Source organism: Bombus fervidus, chromosome 1 (genome assembly GCF_041682495.2).
Source record: "Bombus fervidus isolate BK054 chromosome 1, iyBomFerv1, whole genome shotgun sequence".
Taxonomy (NCBI): domain Eukaryota; kingdom Metazoa; phylum Arthropoda; class Insecta; order Hymenoptera; family Apidae; genus Bombus; species Bombus fervidus.
The window spans coordinates 9,077,538-9,103,899 of NC_091517.1; the positions used below are offsets into that span (position 1 = coordinate 9,077,538).

Consider the following 26,362-nt stretch of genomic DNA (forward strand, 5'->3'; position numbering starts at 1 on the left):
CTTTTTACATTTCTGAGATAGATTCTATTAGAATGGTATAAAAATAAATTATCTAATATAAATTATTATTCCTTTAAAATACGATATATTACGCAGTACTTCACATTTGTTTTAATCTTTGTAATCTCATTGCAACAAAGAAAATTTTGGAACAAAATATAATATTTTTTCTCTAAATGTTGTAGGATTAAATAAGGATCGCATTTTATAAAAGTTGTGTGCTTTTTTTTGTAATGTAATAAAGTCATATAAATACGGGTGAAAATATTAATAGATACAATACTGTTACTTGTGTGACTGCTATATACGTCATCGGGGATCGATATATCTCGAATCTCGAACCATAATACGATACGATTGTCGATCTTACTAATTCATTGACGTTATAGCTCCTTCTCCTTAATATTCCTTTTTAGAGTAATTCAGATTAAGTTGAAGACGACACGGTGCGTATAAGTAGTGCGATAATTGTAAAGTGCGTAATTTATATAAGTGTAAGAGAGATTTTATTTAATATAGGCGAGCGTGGATAACATAAATTTACATTCGATTACAGATAACAAGTTCCGTTATTATTTTCCAAAACAGTGTGGGATAATCAGAAGCGGTAAAATGACGGAATCTGAGAATATTTTCTTATTTGTGCCCAACATTATTGGTAAATAAAGATCCACAATCTAGCGTCCTTATGACAATTTGTGTCTACAATTTTAAATTTTTTGTAGACAAAAATATTGTGTGAATATTTAAGAAAAAAAAAAAAGAAAGAAAAAAAATGAAAGTTCAAAACAGTATTGATAGTATAACGATAGTTAATATATAATTTATTATCTAATATTAAACAAAAAAGAATAGATTGGAAATTTAAAAAAAGAATCATACAAAATAGATATTTTTAAATATACAAGTAATATAACACTAAAATTGTATTTTTTATTCTTATTGATTTTAAACAATAAAATAATTGAACAGAATTTATTTATAGTATATTTATACATGCATATTATTTTATAATGTTTGAATTCGTTTGCTACATTAATGAAATAGAATGATAGCTATATAATGTATATTCATATATGTTTATTATTTCTGATGAATGATTATAAAGATTAGCTATCTTTGATACATGCATTAAAAATTTAAAAAACTTCTTATTGCTTGTAGTTTAATTGGGAATATGATAAGAAAAAGATCAAAAGCATTGCACTTTATAGACTTCCTATATTGATTCATAGTGATTCAAAGAGAATAGTTTTTTATATAACCTTTCATTATATATTTCAAATAAAAACATTAGAATTTTATATGTGTATCAATACTATTGAAATTCTAATAAGTTAAAAAAGATATAAAAGTAATATAATTAAGGACAATAGTAATAAGTAATGTATATATATATGTATGTATTAACAGGCTATGGCAGAGTGATTTTGGCTATTATATCTTTTTATTTTATGAGAACTAATTATGTTATTGCATCATGGTGTTACATTATTAGTGCACTATTAGATGCAGTGGATGGTCATGCAGCAAGATATTTCAATCAAAGTACCAAATTTGGTGGTATGTTAGATCAGTTAACTGATCGTGTTGGTACTATGTGTCTTTTAGCTACATTGTGTATGTTTTATCCAACATATTCATTCTGGTTTCAATTAAGCATGGCCATTGACATTAGTTGCCATTGGATATATTTGCATACGTAAGAATAAACTTCATTCAAATGTATTATTATATCATCATACAAAAATATAAGAAAATATAATATTATAGATCACTTTTGCAAGGAAAAACAAGTCATAAATTTATCGATATGTCTGAAAATGCGATTATGAGTGTGTATTATACAAATCGTATAGTCCTATTTATTATGTGTGCTGGTAATGAAGCTTATTATGCTGCGCTATATCTCCTTTACTTTACAGAAGGACCTACTTGTAAGTTATTATTTCTTTATGTATATATTTTATTAACACTGTTATAATGAATACTACAAAATGTATGTTCTTATTTCAGTTCTCGGTATAAGTTTATTTAGATTGGTAATGTATCTTTCTGCACCAGTAGCATTTGTTAAGACCTGTATCTCATTGTTACATGGATACGTAGCCTGTATTAATTTAAGCATTATTGATCTGAAGGAAAGACAAGAGCGTTTAAAAGTGAATTAAGTTATTGCATTTATTAAGTATTTAGCCAAAATAAAGATGATTCATCTTCCTAAGTTACATAAATATTTATATTATATTTTTATCAATTTATGCAACTGAATGTGCCACATTTGGAACTAAAATCAATAAACTATTTTAACATTAAGTAGATAAATGATGCTAGTCATTGTTGAATTTCTATTTTAATAACAAGCATATTGTGAGCATTATATATATGTTATAGTTCAATATAGTTAAACTCTTAAAATATTTAAACGAATATCAATTCAGTAGATCTCATTATAATCTTGTATTTAATAAATGATTTTACATTTTCAAATAATACATAAAACTTAATGATTTTTTTTAAAATTTTTTTGTAGAATAGTATTAAGAGAAGATTAATAAACATACTAGATGTTATTGGGTTTCAAATATTTTAATGTAATCTATTAAAAATATATTTAATATATATTATAATTTTATATTCATATATGGTTTTATATATCGTAGTGTTACATTTTTGCTGTACTTCATAGTTTATTGTATATTGATGTATCTGTAATATATAAATCTGATGCAAAAGATGTATAAAATTTAAAGGAAATATTTAATAAATATTTTTGTCCCCTACATAATAAGATTAATAAACATACTAGATGTTATTGGGTTTCAAAAATTTTAATGTAATCTATTAAAAATATATTTAATATATATTATAATTTTATATTCATATATGGTTTTATATATCGTAGTGTTACATTTTTGCTGCACTTCATAGTTTATTGTATATTGATGTATCTGTAATATATAAATCTGATGCAAAAGATCTAATAATAATATTATCTTTATTGTGGCATAATCGTTAATACAAAATATTATAAGTATATCATATCAATATTATATGTGACTAAAGAACATATATAATGAATCGTATCAGTTTAACATACATAAAAATTAATTATCATTAGATATTTATTGCTATGTATAAACATTTTTTCATCACATGCGTCAATTCATCTGTTGCTATAAAGATTTTTACTTACTATAAACATCCTCAAATATTTTTTGAGATTTAGAAAAGACGATTATTTATCACGTTTAAGAATTCATATAAAAGCGATAGGGTATAAGATAAAATAAAAATATAGAAATTTCTATAATATTGCATTAATCTATGTAATCTAATATATCTACAACAAAATTTATAAAAAGTGAAGCAATACAATATGCAATGTAAATATCATTTGTTGAATGGGATATTTATAACATAGCTATTATTACTATCAAGACGTTCTGCTAAATCATTATAAAAACAACAGATAAATTATACAATGTGACACGTGTTTTTTTTAATGATAATAAAATTCTACGAAATATACGCAATATACATATCAATTGTGACGTTCATTAACTTAATGTGGCTAATTGTGCTACCAATTTATGATTATACGGCATTACTTAAATGACAAAATGATCAACTAACCTCAAAAATTTCGTTCTCATTCCCCCGTCATGATCAGTCATGTTTCGGCGCCATGTTAACACTTCAAACATTCGCGCATGTTGGAAAGTTCAGAAAATTTGTGCAAATTTCTTCTTGTCGTTAAACCTTCTAAAATGAAACTTTCACCAATTACGCTTAATAACATGAACAAAAACGTCTCACTTCGATGATATTTATAGTTTGCACTGCATTGTGATACACGAAACAAAGTACAATATTTATAAAAACAGATGAGAATTCTTCACCGGCTTACTATGGATGATTCGTGACACGACAGCGCCAATGTCGTCAGCTGCCTGTAAAATGGCGGGATTTTACCGGTATTTGAATTTGCGGCTAACCACCGTATTGTGTGCAAGATAATGTTAAATACAAAAGCATACATTATATAGATTAGGCATTCCTATTGTACGAGTTATGATGACAAACGATGATTTTGTAATTTTCATGTTTCAATTTATATCTTTCATGAAACCTAATAATAGTGGAATATTTCAGATTTTGAGAATGAACATAATAGTTTATAAAAATTATTTAAAGATATCAGCAATTTATATTTATCTGGTTGATAAATATCGATACATATAAAAGACATTAACAGATTATAATTTTCATATATGTTTGTATTAAATAAATTAATATTACCGATTATGTTTTAAATATGATGTATTCATGACGTGTTGTGTACTTTAATGTACTCAATTTTTATTTTGTTATGTATTTTGAAGGAATAAAATGTTAAAATATAAGTGGTATGTTTTTTAAATATTTATTTTTCAGTTCTTGATTTTTATAACTTAGTATTTTAAATACTTATTATTTATTATCACTATTATTACATAGTTTCAAATTTCAGTACAAAAATATTATGATTAATAGATAATTATACATATATTGGTACATAGCAAGATTATGTATAGAATATGCAAATATTATATTCATTACATACATTAGTTATTAATTTAAAATTTTCACACAGTAAGAAATAAAAATTTATGATGTTGAGATATGAAAATAGCTTTCATTAACAACTTGTCCAGAAAATAATAATTAAAAGAATAGATAAGAAAAAATAAAATGCAGATTAGATCAAACTTAAGGAACTATTAAATTGCTTACACTTATTTATTATTCACGCAATACAGTTATGAAATTTTCTGCAAAATTGAGATCTGCTCTTGAAGGATATAGCAGTTTCATATTACCTTCCATATCTACGACTTTTACTTGTTCTACGAATAATTTATTATAGTTTGAAGCATTTTCTTGTTCTGAGAGACATCCCAAGCCAAGGGTGATTAGTTCCTTTAAAAACTGATCTAATACATTTCTAACAAAAAAAAAAATATACGATTATGTTATAACATAATTCTAATCATCCAACATCGTTAATTATTGTTTATTATTAATTTTAATAAAGCTAATTAAAATAAAAAGATTCGTACTAAGTAAATATTGATTGTATGTTATTAATAAATTATAATGTTACCTGCAAATCTGATATGATAAAGCACTGGTTACTTCTATTAACATCGCTTGAGTATTTACTGACATTTTTGTAATATCGCTATTTGTTATTGGTGGGAACGATATAACTTGTTCTGAAGCATCTAATAAACAGGGAAACATAGGTTTACCTTCTAATAGATAAAGATACTTGTGAATGCCAGAATATACATTGCGTTTCTTTTCTTTTCTTAAATTATCAGCTTCAGTTTGTAACTGTTGAAACAATGCAGAACCAGTGTAAACCTTATTACGCATTAGTGGTTTGATTTCTAATTCATTTGGTGGTTTTGCTGTGTACGTTAAGTCTCCTAAATATTAAGCATGATATTAACAAAATGTATTTCCATATATGTAAATTGTTTGTTTCTGTCATATTTACCAGGGATAATTAATTTTAAATCATGTGTAGCAATAGTAGCTGCGTTTCTTCTTTCACATATACCATCATGTAATTTAGTTTGAAGTTGGATAAATTTCTTGAAAGTATCCTCTGTGAAGCTTATATTTCTAACAATACAAGCTGCGATATAGGGTCTAATATTTTTCACATATTTTGTAATCTTAATTAATGGTGTATCATTTGTTACTTTTAATACTTTCAAATTATGTGTTAAAGTTTCCATTATGTTAGCATTATTTTCAGTTTCTGATAATTTTTGTACTTTCTTCCCTTTCTTTGATTTGGCATTCAAAGCAATAGAACCATCTTGTCTAGGGCAATGTAACTTGACATATTCTATTATTTGCTTATTATGGCACTGGTCAACTAACTTTGATAATCTTTTGTCCGTCAATGTATTTCCTTTTAAATAAAGTTCCTTTAACTTATTACAGTCAGCTATTTCACCTGGAATGACTGTAACGATAAAATTAATAATTAAATCAATTTTATAGACAAGATTTTTGTTTTACTCGAGGAAAAATTACCTGATATCAAATTGTCCGCAACATTTATTATTTTTAAGGATGTAAGTTGATTTATAGTTACAGGAATTTCTTTTATTTGATTTCCATTAACATAGATTTCAGTAAGATGAATCAATTCTGGATAGCATACATCAGGAAAGGCTTCAAACTGATTGTTCGAAAGGTTCAATATAGTTAACTTAGTATTTCCAATTTGCGTAGGTAAGGATCTCAGAAGATTCGAACTCAAGTTCATAGTTGTTAATTGCGGAAGTTTACCGATTTCATTCGGCAAAGACGTCAATTTGTTCCTAGAGCAATCGAGAACTTTTAATTTTCCTAATTTCTCGATTGTATCAGGTATCTTTGATATCTCGTTCGAATGCAATACTAGAGTCGTCAGGTTTTGTAATTTTCCTATTTCCTCTGGCACTTCTTGTAAACATGTCAGCGTGATATTCAAATAATTTAAGTGCTGTAGGTTAAACAAAGAGTTGTCAAACCCTCTTTTTTGAATCAATTCAGAAATTGCCGAACCTGACAACACTAATTCGTGTTTATTCTCTGTAGCGGCAGTTTTGATCACATGCCACGAATTATCGAGCGTCATTGTTAATAAGTATTAAACAAATTTCTACTAGTAAAGCAGTAATGTTATTTACGTCGTTTCAAGGTTACTTGCCGGGTTGTTCAGTTTGAAAACGTGCGTTATACGATTAGAACGACATCTATGTAAGTACATGATGAACGAGCTCAGGTTTAATGTATACGTTTTAAATTAAATAATACATTTTTGGAACAAATTTTAGTCTAATATCATTTTTATATCATAATTTGAAGTTTAATTATAAACTTGTAAAAATATATTGTAAAATGATTGATGTTAAAGTTAGGCAACAATTTCAACTCGTGTGATACAAAAACTTAAACCCATGTACAGAATTATATAGGAATATTTTGATTAAAATAGCAAGTTTGATGTAGAAAATTATTAATCAATCATTTATTTAGTAATGAAAAATTGTTGTTCTTTTTGGTTTTTAAAATATTGTTTATGTGTATTGTTTGCCACTAGAGAAAGAAGAATTATGATATAGTTATTAAATAATAGATATAATTTTATTAACCTTTATAACACTCTAATCCAAGTGTTAACTTTGTTAGTGTTAACTTTTATATATATTTCAGAAGAGATATATTTATATGTTATATGTCCTTGGGTAGTAATAAATTTTCAAAAAATTAATTTTCATCATGTACATATAAGTATACACACACTCAAAAATTCTCTTTATCTAATTGTAGAAATTTTATGTTTATATTTTTCTCCAGTAAACATTTTTTTAATTTCGGAAGTGTCGACCCACATGTAAATGAAGCTTCTAATAAATGCAAATTATCGCATGGGAGTTTAGGTTTGCAACTATCTTGTCAGTACAATAGGGAAGAGGGTATCGTGTAAAAATTTATCTTTCGACGCGATTCAAACAATTACTTGTTAGTACATATTGAACCGGTTTTTAATGTTTCTCACCTTGATACGGTTTTCCTTATCTTAGACGAATAATACCTTATCGTAGAACTGGAAAATGTAATTATTGAAATTTTTACCAAAACGTGGCAAAATTTTGTACGTGATACAAAGTGTACGAAAACACTGTTTTACGAAATAATAATTATGTAATATTCATGAGAGGGGACCGTTTTGGAAAGAGATAAATGTTCGATCGCTCTTATGATTCATTGACACATTTAAGATGCCTTTAATAGCTATAGTGAATTCGATGGAAAAGAGGTAAGTGACAGATATTATATACGACTATCATCTATGTACGATAGTGTCTTCGAGCTGAAGTTCCCGGCAAAAAGAAAAGGAGTGTCATAAACCATAACCACTGGCGTGGTATATATGAAGAAAGACATTACTATTGGCCTTCGGGGTTTATAGCCATCGCCGTGAAGGAACTGGCAAGGTCCATAGGAAATATCGAGTAACGATGATAGAAAAGATCTGTCCACTGACATTTGCATCTGAATAAAGTGCGAAGGAGGATGTTAATTTCGACTGGTGTGAAAGACCGCTTAGAACGGCGTGTTAATAATACTTTGCTACTTGAAGTGACAATGCCAACCAGAATTCAGACGTGTCTTTTCTTCCGCATTTGCAAATAAACATTTCCGATCTTTTATGTACGAAGTGAATTGAATCGCCCGTGTTATCTAAAAAGAAAAGTTAATTGGTCGATGTACAGTTTATTTTTAGAAATAAAAAGTTTAAAGAGGAAGAATAAAATCTTTTATTTTTATTTCATACCTCTGTCATATAAGTTTTTTATTTAGAGATTTCCTATCTTTCTACGTCGTCATTTTATCTTTGTCAGAAATAAGCTATGTCATATTTGCATTTGCAACTATTAAAACTCGTCTAACTGAAATTAATTTATTTCTATTAATGTTTATCTTCATAGTTATAGAAATTTTTAGTCCGGGAATGAACCAATTAATTGAGTAAACTGCATCTTTACTAATTTCATATTTTATAAAATGTAAAATATTTTCCAAATAATGTACAAGACACCCTATTTACCTAAGATTATACAGAAATTTCGTTTAAAAAAGAAAAATAGTAAAATCATATGAAAATGATGTATTTGATTTTAACACAAAATAAAGTTACTTTCCCTATATTACTTCTAAAGCAAAAATAATAAAATAGTTAAAACGATTCATTATTTCAAGTTATATTTATTTTAAATAACATTTGTCCAAGTCAATTTTAAGCTTACAATTAGTTACTCATACCGCAAACTCCAATCTTTGTAAACAACTTAACTAATTCCACCACCCAATGCCATCTTTATAACATTGCCATGATCTGTACAAAAAATCGTCGCTTATGAGTCAAGAAATATTATTTACTACTTTATTGGTGACATTCGCTCGTCGTGTTACTCCTCCACGGATCATCATCCTATACACCGTACAGTGGCGTACGTGCCTATCGCGTAGTGGAAGCCTTCGAGGAACCGCGCCAGCAAATCTTGACTTCCTATTACCCAAAGTCCACGGTTATCACCAACCGTCCCCGATCGCTTCCGTATCGAGCGGAAACATCGGGTAGATCCACGGGTGGGGTTTCTTTAGGTGCGTATAAAGTCGGAAAGAACCAGCCGATTTTCGTCAGTGGAATCGATTCGAACAGCAGCGAGGATCCTTCCAAATGTTCTATTCTTCGAAGAAATTCACCATGAAACGTTGCTCCATCGTTTGTTCTTTCACATTCATTTTATTGACTTCTGCATCAGCTTGGCCGTTTCGGCGTCGAGACGTGCTGGATAATGCAGTGGATAGTCCTGATGGAGTAATCGCTCATCTCCAACATTTTGGCGAGATACTGTATCGCAATCCGGACAACGAAACTGGAGCAATGGTAGCGAATTGGCACGAGGGCTGGGATCGCAACCCGGAAGAATTGGGCAACTACGCGGAAGGTGATATTTTGTTTCCGCCACAACTCGAGAAGAATGGCTTAAGAGCGGAAGCTGCGCGATGGCCTGGTGGTGTAGTACCCTATATGCTTAGTCCTTATTTCAGTAAGTAGTATTGCGTGTATTCTATCTTGATTTTTTATAATGGTACAGGATGATATGATAGTCTATGGTTAGTTGTGTCTTAAACAAAACATCATTTTTGGTTGTTTTCTTAATACATAGCGAAATAAATTTTGCTTTATTAAATTAAGAGAAAAAGACGATGCTTCAGTAGGGGAAAGAATAATATTCTAAATAAAACTGGATAATGTTATTTACATATAAAGTAATTAAGACAAGAACTTATTTGATTGAATAATTGTAAAATGATATCTGAAGTATAGTGTATTTACTGAAACAGAAATTTAGAAAATCTAGAATTATTAGATTTTCAACATGTTATTATGAAATACGAGTTTTTTTTAAATCAATTTTCTTAATTCTTATAATATTTTACAGTAATATACCGTATTCATCGTTACTGCAGCTTATAGTGTTTTTATTCTATTACAGTATTTCATAAAGAAATGTTTAATAAATCGGTGAGAAACGTGACAGCACAAGAGAAAATCTTTTAGTGAATTTGATTGAATTTAATTACAGACTCGGCGCAGAGAAACTTGATTTACGAAGCTATGAACGATTACCATAAGTTCACGTGTATTAAGTTCAAACCCTATACTGGGGAGGAGAACGATTACATCAGGATCACGGCTGGTAATAGCGGTTGTTGGAGCAGCGTGGGAAGAATCGGTGGTCGACAAGACGTGAATCTTCAAGTTCCAGGCTGTATGGTGAAGAAAGGAACAGTGATACACGAACTGATGCACGCCATTGGATTTCTGCACGAGCAAAGCAGATATGAACGGGATGAGTACGTCACGATTCAGTGGAATAACATTTTAAGCAGTAAGTGACCTGTTGTTGTTTCCTATTTTCTATTAACCTTTAATCGATAATCATAGTATTATTTCGAATAGGTAATTTATATTTGAACAGATAATTTGCTGCTAGCTTCCTATTACTGTTTCTATAATATTTTATCATAGCTGCTGCTAAAGTAATGACAAGCTTTTAATTTGTACGATATTAAAGTTTTGAAATTCTTGATATTCCAATAATTTTATTTCAAAATTAATATATTTTATATATTTCTTCTTTTATGAATTAAACAGTTTTTATTATTTCATGCACTTTCGTCCTAATTCTAAATTCCTAAACACGAATGCATTAATTATATTTAACTAATATTATTAACTAACATCACAATACTCGTCTGACGTTCAAATAGTATATCTTAAACATTGGTTACAAGTTCTTCTCACTGAACTCAGTTTGCGAGTGCAAAAATTGATAAAGCATGTATGTAAATAATAAGCAATGTGTCATTATCTATTTAGGCCAAGCTGGGAATTTTGAGAAAGCCTCGAAGGAAACCACCGACGCGTTCGGGGTCGGATACGATTATGGTAGCGTAATGCATTACTCTGCAAACGCGTTTTCCCGGAATGGACGTCCCACCATAGTACCAAAAGTGAGTAATGTAATAAGCTGAAATCATCAAGGTCCATAACTTTCTATTTATAATTGTAAGCGATTCTGTGATTTTTAGAGATCTCGTAAATATGAATGATCGATCATTACTAGCAGTTTGATTAATTTTAATATCATATTACAGCGTTAATTACATCGTTTTTAACAAAGATAATATCTCATTTTAAAGATCTCGTAAATCTGTTTGGCATTTATGAGTTTGTGAACCTTGGGAAAAACAGACATAGATATATGATAGCAATTAGAGATAATTCTGTTTTATTAATCAAACCAGCTGGTTTTAGTATTTGTATGAAATCCACGGATTATTATAATCTCACAAATAAGCATTCAAATTCTTTCCGATAAGTTAGCAAAATTTATTGCTATTTTTACTCTCATAATGTCTATATTCTCAGTACATGTTTTTGTAACGTCCACGAATATTTTGCTAACATGTCTGGCATTATCGGACATTTGTAGCGACCTCATACAATCTTTTTGCTTTTCTTATTTAAACAAGACAGAAGTTACCTTAGGAGGAAACTATAAACTTGTTGCTTTATGCTTCCGGCGTAATTGCGAAAAAATAATAATGTCATGAAATTCGTGCTACACCCACGTTTGCATGTCCTGTGGATGACCGTAGGAGCCCGGCGGCCTTCTAAGTTTTATCGGCGAAATATTCCAGGGCGCGACGAAGGTTCAACTGGGTCAAAGAGAGGGATTCAGCAAGAGGGACATACAGAAGATCCGAAAAATGTACAAGTGCAACAAACGCAGACGAAGCAGCTATTGATTGCCGGAAACATGATCGACCAGAACTTGAAGGTTTCTTACGGACTTCCATTGGAACGTAGCAAAGAGAATCGTGAATCTAGTCCTTTACAATTAAATTACACTGCGTTACTTTTAAACGACGTCCAACTTTGGTTCGATCAAGATTTATAAAAAAGAATGGCACTTTGAAGTGGAAATGGTAAATCGATATCGACGACGAAGCGGAACTTGCATTCGGAACAGTCTTTTTTATCCATATGTGTGTGTGTGCGTGTATGTGTATAAATAAATATTTGTATTTATAAGCAACAGTATTTAAGCGAATGTTGCTTATGTTTGATTTATAACACTGTAGTTGAACATATGATAAATAAATGCATATTTTAAGAATTCACGTATGTAGCCAACGTGTCTACATTTTGCAGTTGTCCTGCTGGCCTTCTCGCATTGACAAAATATTCTAGGGTGAAACTAAACGCGAACTGGGTCACGGAGATAAATTCAGTGAGAGAGAATATCCGAAAGACGTATAAATGCAACGAATGCCAGCAAAAGTAGGCATCGCTGTTTGCAGACGGCAACAGTGACGCCAACATTGTATGAATTTGCTTAATAAATTAAGTAATTCATTGCTATTGTATTATTCTTGTTGTATGAAACCTTCGTCAATATTAAAATATACAATACGTTAAAATTATTATTTTTTTAAGTTAATACTTATAGAAAAATGGTATACATAAATAGCAAGTACATAATTCACGATCCTTCTTAATAGTTATTACATAAATGTTAAAACTTATGGCAGCTGTTATACGTATGTATCTAAGATTTTCAGAATCTTTGCTGTTTTCACGATCTTTAGGATTCCTAAGACCTCAAAGATCTCTGATTAATCCAAGATTTCTGTGGCATCGTATTTTTAAAAGTTGCTAAAGTTATTGGAGTTCCCGAAGTTTTTAGTATTTCCAAGGATCGCTTAATCTTCGGAAATCCTATGGTGTCTATGATTCCTAAATCCTCCAGTTTTCTAATATTCTCACTGTATTTACGTTATCTGTAATGTGTTCTTTGTCTTGCTTTTGCACGGTCTTGAAACGATACTTGTAGATTTTACAGGCGGTAAATCAGATTTGTTCAAGAAATTATTTGAGGCTTGTCAAGGATGTGAGTTCCATAAGAACTTATGACGTCGTGTATTATGAATTCAATGTGACGTTTACGTTTATTGCTCCTTTTAAGTAACATTTGTTTAGATCCTAATACTGAAGCTACGATAGATACTGCAATGATGAAGTGAAATAATTACATAAGATATCATATACTAAGTTTTAAAGTTTCGTTTTCATTATTTTCACTGATTTAAGTATGCTATTACTAGGTTATGAGAATAACTTTAAGAAAGCATCGAGACAAACTATGGGTGACTTTAGCGCTGGCTACCATTATGCAAAAATAATGCATTATTCATCCTATGCATTTTCGAAGAACGACAAACCTTCTATAATATCCAAAGTGAGTACTTGATTTCCATTTCCAACAATCCTGCCATTTTTCTCTTATCAATCGAATATTATTATTTGGAATATTTTTGAGTTTTATCAGAATTCAAGGTAAATTTAATTCAAATAACAATATAACAATTATATATTGATATAATTTAAGTATTAATCTTTTACGGCTAAGAAAAGAGGGATACAGAAAGGAAATTGAAAAATTGACTTACCTCTTTATTGCAACATTAATTTTTTGAAAATAGCTTAATAATTTGTTATTTATTGTTAATAGATTACAAGTATATTTACGATGATCATTAGTTAATACAATTTATAGCTAATTTTTAATCTAAATTGCATAAAGGAGATTTGCATCATTTTTTAAATTTATTAATAAGTTGTTGTTAAAACAGAAACTTTTTCCTTGCTTATAGACTAACATATTTCATCGTAACTGAGATGTCCTACCTTTCCTACATTTAAGGATATTTATAAGGAAACATTGCGTTATTACTTATAATTGAGTATTATTATACTATATTTCTCTTTTTATAAATGATATTGTTATGTTTTGTCATATATTTTTTAACTTCTATCGTTTCCAAAATTACTGTTTTTGTTTGCGATTCAAGAAACAAATTTTCATAATCTGAAAGAAGATATCACGAAAATACTAAATTGTTAAGTGTGCATAATAGGTACCGAATAACGTAAATTACATTTAATTAGAACATTTGTATTTAACACTATTGCTGAACCCTATTTACAGTAGTTCGTAGCCTTTTCCTACATAAAAAGGGTTTAAAGCCGAGGTAGCTGTCGCCATTACTGGAATAATTTCCTAAAACTACACATGACTAAGATTTCTCAAATTTATCTATGATATGAAATTTATCTACGATTGTATTTGAAGAAATTCTGATATCTCTTTAAATTTCTCAACGTCACCATATTCCATGGCAATTATGCATGTTTAAATGCGCACAGCGCTACCTTAGCTTTTCTTGTTGAAATACTGAAAGAAATTTGTAATCAAATTCACCGTACTTTCAACCATCAAACTTTCCACGAAACTGCCTAACTCATTTTTCAATGAAACAATATCGATGATTTTAAAAAACTAAATGTTATTAAAAACCTGCACATAAATTTTTCCACATAATATTCCTGGAAATTAAAAATTAGTTCTTAATTTTTAGAAACATTTTCAGTTGAAAATATTTTAAATAGTAGCAATAATTGAATGAAGAAGGTATCGTATGATTGCTTTATGGGCCATACGGAAATTATAATCTAGGAACGAATTGATCGTCTTTATTTGTCAAAATCAAACTTCCGTTCAGGTTTCATATTTTCGGAGTCGGTAATCAACTATAAATTTCTTTCAGTAAACGAAGTCCTGTCGTTTCGATTTCAAAGGGAGTTCCGTTTTGTGAGAAGACTTCGTTCAGCCGACCCAGGTCCTCTTGACGAAATCCGCAGCGCGTTCACCAATCATAATAGCAGGCGCATTCGTGTTACCGGAAACGACTCTTGGCATGATACTGGTATCCGCCACTCTGACTCCCCTCACTCCCCTCACTCTCAATTGATTGTCTACCACTGCGAGAGGATCATCCGGCGGGCCCATTTTGCAGGAACCTGCTTGATGATTCTCTGGTGCGGTATCGTGCTTTACAGCGCATTCCCAATATGCGTCGCAACCGAATTTCAAGTGCTCGCAATTCTTCACTGGTGTTCGATCCATCTGCAATCCGTATCTGTCGGAAATAAATGGAAATTTGACGGTGTTGACTTTGAATAAACGACAAGGTATTAATTGAAAACAATAAAGAAAATAATGTAGCGGAAGTAGTAAGACAAGATAATATTAAAGTGACTGAAATAAGGTCAATTTCATGGCTTAAAAAGTTAACAAATCGAATAATCTAGAAAACATTGTCAGAAAAAATGCGCAAATACGATATAATATTTTACAGAAATTAAACATTGTGGTGCAGTATATCTCAATTTATATCGACTTCCAGAGTAAAATATATAAAATTCGCGGGGCAATTAATGTGTTAAACTTATTGCACTTCTATCCAAATTTTAGGTCTTTATTTACTTCTAAAAACCCTGATAACATATATGTAGTTGAGTTTCCACCTATGATCCATCAGGGAACAGTGACACTTGATCGACGATGCAATTGACCTCCGTTAAAGTTAAAAGCGTTCAACCAGAAGAAATCGATAGCTGAGTATAAATTACACTTGAATAAATAGTGTATCGTTATACCTGCTGAGAGCCTCGGTTTCAGACAATTTGATACCGAATTTAATGGCCTCTACAAGACCAGCCACGTCGTCAGGGTGGTTCAGATATTTCGGGTAAATCAGCGGCTTCGAAAGCGGATCGTTGTTTCGTAGACGAAGGTAACCACGACTTTTTGGGTGTAGATACGTCGGAATGATATAAATGGTGCGATTGGCACCTTTCGTTTCACCAACCATGCCCGTCTCCGCGCAGTCTGCCAAGTAACCACCGAAGATCAGCTGAACATCCGGATGGTCGTCCTTTGGATTCGCGTATTTCGTGTTTATCATAGCAGTCACTTCAGAAATACCTGTTGATTAATGGGAAAGAAGTTAAAGGATACGACTCATATATGTATAAATTTCTAAAAATATATAAATGAGATTTTAAATAAAAATTATGGTGATGTGCACAGTAATTGCTGTCGATTTTTAATTAATCTTTGTTAAGATATAAGTATTCAGAAAGAAGATATATTTTAATTCTAGGAGATTGTGTTATTTAAAAAATGTATTATTCTATCAGAGACAACTGTATTGTACTATATTTTGAACATGTATCTGTATATTTCTGAAAAAGTAAAAATATATTGTACTTTGTAATACGCAAGTCTTGACGCGAAAATTGTAGATAAGTTTAAAGAAAAGACGTATCTAAATAATCTCTTATTTTATATATATTATAGATTATTATTATAGATTATTAGATATAGATTATTAGATATATTATCATAATATAATTTCACTTTCTTTTAAAAATCATACATTGCAAATTCACTCAAGAGATTAATCAATATACATTTTAATAAATACATCAGTTACTTAGTGATCCGATTAGTGATCCGATGATCCGTTAGACGTGATCCGATTTCTTTCTTTAATTAATTTCACATATATGAATTATTCATGAGGTAATCGTTCTCAGACATTAATTAAAATTATTCAATGACTTGCGTTTAATTTAAGGAACAAAGAAAAATTGTTTTAATAATTAATTATGTTTCGTCAGGATAGTAGGTAAATACATAGCTAAGAAATTTATGTGTGGCTTTGAGGTTTTACATCGTTATTGTTCCTTCCTGCAAATAATTGCATTCGCTCCTTCCCTTTGATATGGGAAATTGAGAAAAAGATCAAAACAAAAACGAGCCCCCTCGAGCAATTTTACGTGGAAACCAGTCCGACCGCTTCAAATCGAATATGTACCTTGAAAAGGTATTTAGCCTCTCCTCTGAATAGTCGAGTTTTATGAAAGGAATATGTAAAAAATAAAACATTGCCATGAGAAATTACTGTTAGCTGTGATGAAGTTCTTGAAACAAAAGAAATATAGAATACTACAGAGAAAAGTAAAAATATGCTACTTGCTTTTTGTATGATCACATTACTAATAAAGTTTAAACTTTAATAAATCTGAAATTATATAGAAACAACACAAGTAGTATTTAATTAATAATATTTGAAATCTCACATTGAAAATAAAATTTTTAAAAGACCTGATTTATATTCAGGAATATGATATAGTTGCGAGTACATCAAAAAATTATGAAATGAAATATTATGAAATTCTAATGAACGTGTTAATTTATTAACGGAATTTACTAACGATATTATGATTTTATCTACTTTTAAATCATTATATTATCATAGTGTTATATCTAAATAATATTATGTCCGAAACTAATGCTGCTTGAATATTCTATATAACATATTAAATTGCACCAAAATGTACTGAATTTATAATCTAGATTAATTTGTTCTCACATAATCGAGGGTCTGTTATAATTTATTACCCGATACATAAATGTGACACAAGAATTTATCGTATTATCGAATTTCACAAGTAGAACGTAATCCAAGTGAACTTATTAAACATTAATTCAAACAGTCTAACAACATGCAACGTAAGATTACCTAACCTATGATTTCCAATAATAACAACATATATGTAATAACCTCGTTGTTATATCGACTTTCTAACATTCATCGATGCTTGGATCGCACCGACGCAATTTGATAGGAAGGTTTATATTTTTGTTACATTTTTAAAGCTATAATAGAAGAACGTTTCTTTATTCCTTACTCTAAATAATTAAATTTATATTTAAGATGAATCAAGACGAATGACTTCACTTCATTGCTTCAGTTCCACGTTTAGATAATAAATGCCTAACAAAATCTAAATAAACATTTAAAATATTGCTAAAGACACATAAATCAATCGTCTTCAGACTGTAACATTGAATATTCCTTATTAAATCTTCCAATTTTTGTAGTTCAGATTATAGTGGAATATAGAAAATTTTTCTAATCTGTACCATGTGTATATTAATATAAAACATCGTGTTTCAACGGATTGGTTCAAAACATATATTATTTAAAATATATTTTTTAGTATTTTTGTTAGAAATTACAAATTTTTTACGGTATTCATTATTTTCGCAAAAGAGTTGGTATTATGAATCACTATGCCGAATTACGTATACCAAATTGGCTGCTAAAATGCATTAGAATCTATAAACCATTAATCTGCTTACGTTATAAAAATGTCGGAGAGAATTGTGAAAATTGGAAGATTAAGTTCGGAATAAAAATTTTCCCTAAAAGTATTACCCTAACTTTTAATTTATCTTTAGGTAAGGAATCGCGTTTATTTACAATTCTTTCAATCACACCCTGTATAATACTATAAACCTCGAACACGCTTCTCTCTTCTCTAATTCGAGTCAAGCGTCGTTGTGGTTTGTTCCTCGATCACGGAAACGTGGCACGCGCCTCGACGGAAATTGTTTCGGCGAAAATCCGGAGCGTTCTGTCGTTACCCTGGAAATTGCCGTGACGTAATTAAAGTCCCCCCCCCCCTCCCCCAAGGAAGGAGTTGCAGCGCACGGAAACATTTGAGATTCGCACGAAATATGCGAGAGCCCGTAAACTGTCAGGAACACGCAGCTGGCGACAATACCGAAAGCATGAGCCAAAGACGCAACGAATCGGACGTTAATTGCTCCGATACCGTAGCGGGTCACCTCGTTCCCCGATGATGGGATCGATTCGATGAGGATCGAGCTCGTGTAACTTGAGCAGTGCCTGGCAAGAGGGTTGCTGTGGCTGTGTGAGAAAATACAATCGAGCATTTCTTTCTTTTTCGATCAGTTTCGGATCAAATGATGGCAAACAGGCCGATCGGAAACGCGGTTACGTCAGCCGTCTGATCGGCAAACACGAAACGGGATCATTGTGCAACGCGCTTTCACTACTCACTGTATGCAGAGTCTCTCGATTGTCTCGGATGCAACTCTCATGGTTTGATGAGCTTCTGTTACATTTCATTGTTCTTCTGATCTGTGTAGAGCTTTATGTATAGATCGTCGATTTTGATTGAAGTGGTCTTTCAAAGTGGTTCGGTGCATTCATTAATCTTTTCAGCACGGAGTTTATCCGCCGCGTAGTGACACTTTACGGCAACCGTAATACGTACTTATTTAACTCTGCTACAATCTTCGAACTTTTATACATATCGCACTATCATCTTAGCAGACGAAAAGAATTTGTCATGTTTTAAGAAAATGTTTAACATACATTGGCGTGCAAAATTAAGTGACTAATAAATTTTCGATGAAAGATTGTTGATATTTAAACTGTTGTAACTTCGTGAGAAAGATCGTACAACGAACCACTCGTGCTCATTTTAAAGCGTTTCCAAAAATGTGTTTACATCGTGTTACGATAGGGAAAGCGAAGACGATTCTTCTTTTTGAAAATTTTACAAATTATCAAATATCTTTACGGACATTGAACAATTTTTTGATAACTGAAATCACTATTGAAGATTAAGCTTCTTGAAGACTATTGAAGATTGAAGCCTCCTCCTTAGAATGACCCTTTCAAGCTTGTACCATATTTTCTTACTCTTTTATCGAATTTTGAATGAAAATCTATTGCCACCTGCGCTAGAATAAGTCAAGGTAATACAGTACGAGGAATTTGTGCGATCGGACTTGAATCTCGTGTGTAGTTAATGTATTGTATGTGTGTGTGTGTGCTTATTGCGTGTGTAGTAAATTACGGTAAAATTTCCTTTTTCACTTACCGGTACCGGACATCAAGCCATCCCTGAAGAGAAGGTACTCCATCGCGGTTGCCCAGTTGAGGGGAGTCGTGTCAGTGTCATTGATAGTGAAGGTCAGCGTATAGGCGACGTGATTGTGAAGATTTTTTCCGACGCCAGGTAGATCGTGAACAACAGGGACACCGACAGCGTTCAACTCTTCCCGAGGACCGACACCGCTGTTTAGAAGTATTTGTGGTGAATTAACGGCGCCTATGTACAAAAATAACAAGATTAAAATATTTTATCACATATATATACGATTATATGACTCGCAAGGCTGTGAGAAAAATGTCTTTTGTATTGTTTGATTTTCGCCATAAACTGAAATGCACTTTATCACTTATCATAATAATCTTTTAAGACACTTCAATAGCGAAAACAAATTCCAATGGCGAAATTAACTTTGTTTATTACATTAATGATTCACGACATATGTTTTAGTGATATACCACAATACTGTAAGATAACAGTTAACCGCAAGCACTGACGCGATTAATGCAATGTGAAATTGTGGTCTATAATATTAGATATTTTGGTATTTGTCAGACTTTTATTCTATTTAGAAAATTTTTAGAAATATTTTTAGATTTGTAACATTTTTAAGAATCTCATATCTATACGATTCTAAGAGATCTTTTCTTAAATTAGTCGAGTCTAATGCGTTAGATACTCCTAAAGGCAAAGAAATTGGCAGTGATCAAAAAGAAATCACATGCGCGAAACAAAAGTCTAAAGCTGCATAACCTTGTAAGTAATGTTGATGTATAATGATTCCTAACAGCTACTCTATGAGAGTCATCACGGTCTCTTTAATCGAGCGTACCTCTTCCGCAGTAATCTTTGCTTCCTTTGTCCTCTGAAAGACATGCTATTTCTATTAATCGTAAGAGTATCAACGCCTAATTATGGTTATGAGTCACAAGAATTAATTTCAATGTGACTAACAAATTATTATTGTACAGCAAAGAATTTTTCAACGCGGATTGTTTGAAGGCCTTGAATATCTTCTCATTTTTATATCCACTTTGGAACAAATTTTTTCGATTTGATTATCGTAAACTATTTTTTTTTTAAAAAGCTAATATTTTTGCATCAATTTCGCGTATGTTCGACGATTTCCTCGGAATGGTTCGATCGATGAAAATGATCCCTTTTGCATCTCGTAAGGCATGTTCTCTCGCTGGTCCAATTACAAAATTCTTTTGTATTTGTTTTTTTAACTATTTTTTTGTCAAAATTTTTATGTATGACTATCGATTACTCAAGATTTGATTGATTTGGATCTTCTAGCGGTAGTCCATCGATCGATCCCGTTTGAAAAATTTCTCCAATTTGTTTGTTATTAACTATTGTTATTGCAAAGAATTTGTTGTTCACCAATTTCATTTACGTTTGTTCAGTGATTTCTCTACAATTGTTGGAATGATATCGAGGCGATTACAAAACAACAGCTTGGACGAGCGCTTTGAAATTGCGTTTTCCAATATAGACTTTAACTCGTGATTTTTTATTCATGAATAATTAATATATAGGATATAAATAAATAATAAATAGATAAGAATAAATTACCGCCTCATTAATGACAATGAAAACCATTTTATGTTAGCCCTGTAATATTGATCGTTTCATTAAAAAGTGTAAAATAAAAAATTTTTTGCCAAAAAAATATTACCGACTTCGAAAAACGCTAAAAAGTACGAAATAATTTCTATTTTACTTGTATTTTATTTAGACACACATACAATAGTGGTTAGATTATATATTTACTAACTAACCAGTATATTAAATATATTACAAGCTTCTCGTACAAAATGCTTCTACTATGGTAATATTTAAGTACCATATTATAAAGTTTCAACTTGTTTATATTTATGTTATTTAAATTTCAATAAATTTATATTTAAATGCATTAAATTGCAATATATTATAACACAAAATGCCCAAGAACATGTTTTAGTAGTGATCGAATTGGAATACGTCGCTTGCATTCGTTCAGATGCAAATTACGTTCGATGTTTTAATCGTGTACGAGTTAATGGAATTATAAATGCAGCAAGCTTGTCACTAATTTAAGATCCTATCGTTACAATGTCTGATGTTATACAATTAAAAATGGAAATCGATTATATACTGGAACGGTTTTTAATTTCGCGCTGGTTGCGATATATTTAGCACGCTGTTAAAAATAGTCAATAAATTGGTAATCTAACCGTTGTTGCAATACATGTCTAAATAAAATACAAATAAAATAGAAATTATTTTATGTTTTTTAGCGTTTTTCGAAGTCGATATTATGTTTTTGGCAAAAAATCTTTTACGTATCCTTTATTCTAAATATTTTATTAAGATATATATAGAAGTTGTAATGTCGAAATAAAATTTGTTACACTACTATTTATAGATCGGCATGATCTAGTAGTATAGGATGTAATACAATAGTTTTTGTATTACACATATCATATTATGATAGAGCAGCGTTTTTCTCCAACAAATGATTAAAAACGTGAATCGTTGTTTAATACGAATGAAAATTGCTTCCAATCAGCAAGCAATTTAGAAATGGAAATTGTTTATGAAACGTGAGCTTTTTTGCTATCGTACCTATATAGCTACCGCTGTTCGTTTAAGAATTAAAATTGGAAATAGAAAATTAGGTTTCCATGTTTGATCATAGGAATCCAGTATGGCATAAGATAATATAGATCTGGGAATTGATTATTCAGGTACTTCGGTAATGAGTTTGTTTGTGTAAGAGATACATGATCTCGATAGTGAAACGCATTCCTTCCTGCTTTCCTTTTTCGGTGGGCTTGAAACTCGATTGACAGCTATCATTTCACACGTTGACTGAGATTACATCGAAAGAATGTATAAATGAAGATGCAGATATCGTATTATTGTATACATAATATCTATACACTATATACTTTACGTATGTATAAAAATATGTTTCTTTTGGATAATAATTATTCTCTACTTAATATATAGGGTATTGTGAAATAATCTTTTTCACGTTTTATTTTAATTTAATGTGTGGCGTCAAGCATTTACTCAACTATGCAGAACGTAGGTACTACGCCTATTTATTATTCTGAGGTTTGTTAATTAAATGTTTCGCCAAAGTAAAACTGTTCAAAATATTTCACTAATGTCAAAGTATGTATCAATGAATGTACTTTTTTATAATATGAAATATTAGAATATATAATACAAAATATGTCATAAAACAAGTTTACGACAAAGTACATATAATTTCACATTTAAGAGCAGTTATCACCACGTTACGTTAATTATTTAAATACTTATGCCTGTCAGTTAACACATCGTATAGTTGCAAACGCAAGAACCAGTTTGGTGTGTCAGCATACACAGAGTTCATTGAAACTCTGAGTAGCTTAATATATATATTAGATAATTAGAAATTGAATCGGATAAAATCAATCTCGATCTGAACCTATAATTAATCTTGCGACACAAAATGTTACGTAACCAACATACTTGCGAACAAATAGAATCTTTTATTAAAAGGTATATTCATTGATAAAATCTAATCTCATGCTTTCAAGCACTTTAATCTGACTATTACTTTTATTGTAACAGCTATTCGACATCGAAGTAATTACCTCCGCTTATGATCACTTCCTTCGCCACAGAAACTCGAAGAACCTTTCCATCATGGACGAATTCCACGCCAACCGCCCTCTTGTTATTGTCGAATAAGATCCTGGTAGCCGTAGAATTGAGCATTATGTGGAGATTCGGTCGATTTCTAGCTGGACGTAAAAATGCCCGGGCCGTTGAAAGACGTGAACCATTCCTCGAGGTCGTTTGGGCTATGGCGAATCCAGTGTGAGTCCGTCCATTGAGGTCCGCGATACCGTAACCTGTAAGTAATTAGTGCAACTCATTGTTTTCTCTTTTATAGCAATTACATTTACCTTGAAATTTTAAATTAACTAAGATCAAAATGTCAAGATCAAATGTTATTTAAAAAGAAATGTAATTAATAAAGATTTAGTTTATAAAATAGAGTCTTTATAGATGATCTTTATTTAATATTTGGGATCACGAATATGTTCTATTAACGTTCAAGTTTTGGAATTTAGGCTTTTGTCTATTATAGGACTTTTCCACTGGACTTCTCAATTAGGTTGTAAACATCGAACGATATCGCAAGCTTTTATGAAAACCTTATATATAAATGCAATAATATATATAAATATATAAATAGAATTTAAATAACTTTAGTAGTATTAATTACAGATAAGCTACAGATTTAATTTTTCTTACAAATTTACAGTATATAAACATCAATTTCTTAATAAATTGCCTAAGATATCGTGCGTGTATTATATCCGTACACACGCAATTACGATTATACATTTCCTCGTTCATCTCGTAAATCTTCGCGTATTTTTCAACTTCAACAAGATATTAAAAATAGGCGTGGCCGTATGTTACGTAAAAGCATTGCAGATCCACAAGCTTGTCACTTACGACATCGATCCGCTTTTACTTGTCAACGTTATTCGTTTCGAATTTCTTCTGCACGGGAATTTGGGATCGATCTCGCCTCGAAAAGCTGTGCGCCACTTATAAATACGTAACAAGGTCGTTCCACGTATTATGGAAGTTATACGTTAGCATTGTTAGAACGAAGCTATTGGTGAAAATAGTATAGTAATTAGCTGACGTGAGAGCTGATTATGTAACTGGTCTTTCGATGGATGGCAAAACGGGTCATTAGACTCACGCGAGGAATAACAACGAAATAAAGAAGAAACAAGTTTCTTGTTGTCGCGTAATAACAGGTTACATGCTATTCGATTTAAGTAGATCGACTCGTTGTTAGCCAAGTTTTTTTCGATTATTTTCCAACTTTCTCGCGAATTTTATCTTGCTGCTGTAACTGGTGACTTATAATGGAAGTTAAACAGAAGTTGTTCCAATTCGTTTATCGTGCTATTTCAGGATTGGAGACGTTCTTTTCAAGTTAAAGTTTTACTGAAAAGGGCTATATTCGAGTTGACGTGATTTAATTCTTGGCTAAATATTAGATTGTTCACTTGGAAAGTTCGCTCGCAGTGTTTCCGACAGTTGATGAGGTGTCCAGACAATAAGCAAGCTACGTTGTTAATTAGCCAGGCAAAATATCATAGTTGAATGTCCTTTCCTCTGAACTTTTGTTTTTGTTGAAAAAGCTTTTGAGTAATTGATTTAACGAATAGTCGTATCGTATTCTCAGATTTTTTGAAAGTTTAGAATGGTTAAAATATGTATATCCTTAATGCCTGAAAGTATAAAAACCTTTTACGACTTACAAAAAGATATTGAAGAAAAATCGTTGTAGTTAATTTCGTTCAAGAAAATACCGTATCTTATTACGAAAGTTGAATATCGTTAAGAAAAAAAGAAAAGGAAAGAAATAACAAAAAACTGTCGTTAGATAAACCTATCATTAGAACGTAATTGTTGTATGTAATAGCGAAAAGAGCTAGCCATTATCAACTAGATATTACACAAGTGCTAATTATTATATTGCTTTAATTAAGCTGTCCTAATACATTTTTAGATATACAATCTTATGTTAATTCATCTAACACATAACCGACCTTAATTAATAATCATAGTTAATGTAGAAACTAAAGTTAAAAGAAAAAAATGTATAGTTTTATTTTAGATAAATATAGTTTTACTTTTTATATCAACTGTAATTGCTAAGGTCAACTACGTATGATATTAATCAAGTAACTAAGCGATAATTCGTTTCATAGTTTCGTCACACCAAATAATAGCTTAAGAACAAACTTACCAAGTTCATTTCCAGCTTCGAGGATAGAATAACTCAAAGGCGGGTGATAAGGGAACTGCGTGACCGTGAGTGGTCCACCGACACCGTGATAACCGTAATCCATACTGTTTGCTTGGAGATTATCCTCGCTCCTGATGAAATATGGAAGGACATCTTGATAAGACCATCCTATGTTTCCAAGCCTCGCCCAGTCGTCGTAATCCTTTCGCGAGCCCCTCATATACATCATGCCATTCATAACGCTGGTTCCACCCAGCACCTGCATAACATTTTAATTACCCATTCGTTTATTGGCCTCCATTATTCGTACATGTTATGATAGCGACAATGAAATGAGGATTATTGAGGTACACGGATGACTAAATAAGAGCAGAAATTGAGGATGGAATATAGTGACGTGATAAAATGATAATAATAACTTAACAAATGACGCGTTATACATTATAGCTTAAATGTTGCGAGTGGATAGTTAAAAATTAAAAAATTTTTCTTTCTTCTATAAATAACGATCGAAAGAAATTATTTCATGCATATTTTCGTAAATTTTAAATTGTGTCATTGTAGAACGATAGAAATATTTCCTTCTAGCTGCATTCTAAAAGCTCATATATGTAGATATTGTGAAATGTCAGCCATTCGTTACGGATACATATGGAATTAGAGCGAGGCGGGTACATACATAATATTATATTCCTTGTTTCTGTTTAATTTTAGCAGAACTCCAGTTATAACAA

General features: G+C 30.9%; 4 protein-coding genes across 6 annotated transcripts in view; 2 read left to right on the top strand and 2 right to left on the bottom strand.

The window, feature by feature from the left end:
- The first annotated feature begins 330 nt into the window (after positions 1–330).
- On the top strand, positions 331–2,224 carry Pis (phosphatidylinositol synthase). 2 transcript variants are annotated; one of them, XM_072013465.1, is made up of 5 exons: positions 331–446; positions 557–658; positions 1,414–1,702; positions 1,774–1,937; positions 2,017–2,224. In XM_072013465.1, the coding sequence occupies exons 2-5, from the start codon at positions 613–615 to the stop codon at positions 2,169–2,171; spliced, it is 654 nt and encodes a 217-aa protein (XP_071869566.1). In that variant the 5' UTR covers positions 331–446; positions 557–612; the 3' UTR covers positions 2,172–2,224. The 2 variants fall into 2 exon arrangements, with proteins under 2 accessions (XP_071869566.1, XP_071869484.1); XM_072013383.1 differs by having other exon boundaries at positions 332–475.
- A 2,539-nt stretch (positions 2,225–4,763) lies between these two features.
- LOC139992718 (leucine-rich repeat-containing protein 47) lies at positions 4,764–6,783 on the bottom strand. The gene is made up of 4 exons (XM_072013897.1): positions 6,094–6,783; positions 5,546–6,022; positions 5,147–5,474; positions 4,764–4,987 (listed from the first exon to the last, which is right to left on the bottom strand). The coding sequence occupies exons 1-4, from the start codon at positions 6,680–6,682 to the stop codon at positions 4,786–4,788; spliced, it is 1,596 nt and encodes a 531-aa protein (XP_071869998.1). The 5' UTR covers positions 6,683–6,783; the 3' UTR covers positions 4,764–4,785.
- A 2,457-nt stretch (positions 6,784–9,240) lies between these two features.
- Positions 9,241–12,309, top strand: LOC139985253 (zinc metalloproteinase nas-4). 2 transcript variants are annotated; one of them, XM_071999938.1, is made up of 4 exons: positions 9,241–9,665; positions 10,206–10,511; positions 11,003–11,136; positions 11,785–12,309. In XM_071999938.1, the coding sequence occupies exons 1-4, from the start codon at positions 9,293–9,295 to the stop codon at positions 11,932–11,934; spliced, it is 963 nt and encodes a 320-aa protein (XP_071856039.1). In that variant the 5' UTR covers positions 9,241–9,292; the 3' UTR covers positions 11,935–12,309. The 2 variants fall into 2 exon arrangements, with proteins under 2 accessions (XP_071856039.1, XP_071856880.1); XM_072000779.1 differs by having other exon boundaries at positions 9,242–9,665; positions 11,827–12,309.
- A 1,814-nt stretch (positions 12,310–14,123) lies between these two features.
- LOC139992656 (glucose dehydrogenase [FAD, quinone]) overlaps positions 14,124–26,362 on the bottom strand; it is a 33,325-nt gene continuing 21,086 nt past the window's right edge. The window contains exons 4-8 of the mRNA XM_072013769.1: positions 25,629–25,887; positions 23,440–23,700; positions 19,796–20,026; positions 15,689–16,016; positions 14,124–15,168 (exon numbers count right to left, since the gene is read on the bottom strand). Of these exons, the coding sequence (XP_071869870.1) occupies positions 14,856–15,168; positions 15,689–16,016; positions 19,796–20,026; positions 23,440–23,700; positions 25,629–25,887 (1,392 nt within the window). The 3' untranslated portion in view covers positions 14,124–14,855. The remainder of the gene's footprint in view (positions 15,169–15,688; positions 16,017–19,795; positions 20,027–23,439; positions 23,701–25,628; positions 25,888–26,362) is intronic.

Excerpts from the sequence above, each read along its gene's own strand:
- LOC139992718 (XM_072013897.1), bottom strand. The coding sequence starts at position 6,682 with ATGACGCTCGATAATTCGTGGCATGTGATCAAAACTGCCGCTACAGAG. Across the intron at positions 6,023-6,093 it reads TGCGGACAATTTGATATCAG|TCATTCCAGGTGAAATAGCT; the intron begins GTAATTTTTCCT and ends TTATCGTTACAG. Across the intron at positions 5,475-5,545 it reads TTTAAAATTAATTATCCCTG|GAGACTTAACGTACACAGCA; the intron begins GTAAATATGACA and ends CTTAATATTTAG.
- LOC139985253 (XM_071999938.1), top strand. The coding sequence starts at position 9,293 with ATGTTCTATTCTTCGAAGAAATTCACCATGAAACGTTGCTCCATCGTT. Across the intron at positions 10,512-11,002 it reads GTGGAATAACATTTTAAGCA|GCCAAGCTGGGAATTTTGAG; the intron begins GTAAGTGACCTG and ends TTATCTATTTAG. Across the intron at positions 11,137-11,784 it reads GTCCCACCATAGTACCAAAA|GAGCCCGGCGGCCTTCTAAG; the intron begins GTGAGTAATGTA and ends GGATGACCGTAG.
- Pis (XM_072013465.1), top strand. The coding sequence starts at position 613 with ATGACGGAATCTGAGAATATTTTCTTATTTGTGCCCAACATTATTG. Across the intron at positions 1,703-1,773 it reads CATTGGATATATTTGCATAC|ATCACTTTTGCAAGGAAAAA; the intron begins GTAAGAATAAAC and ends ATAATATTATAG. Across the intron at positions 1,938-2,016 it reads CTTTACAGAAGGACCTACTT|TTCTCGGTATAAGTTTATTT; the intron begins GTAAGTTATTAT and ends TTCTTATTTCAG.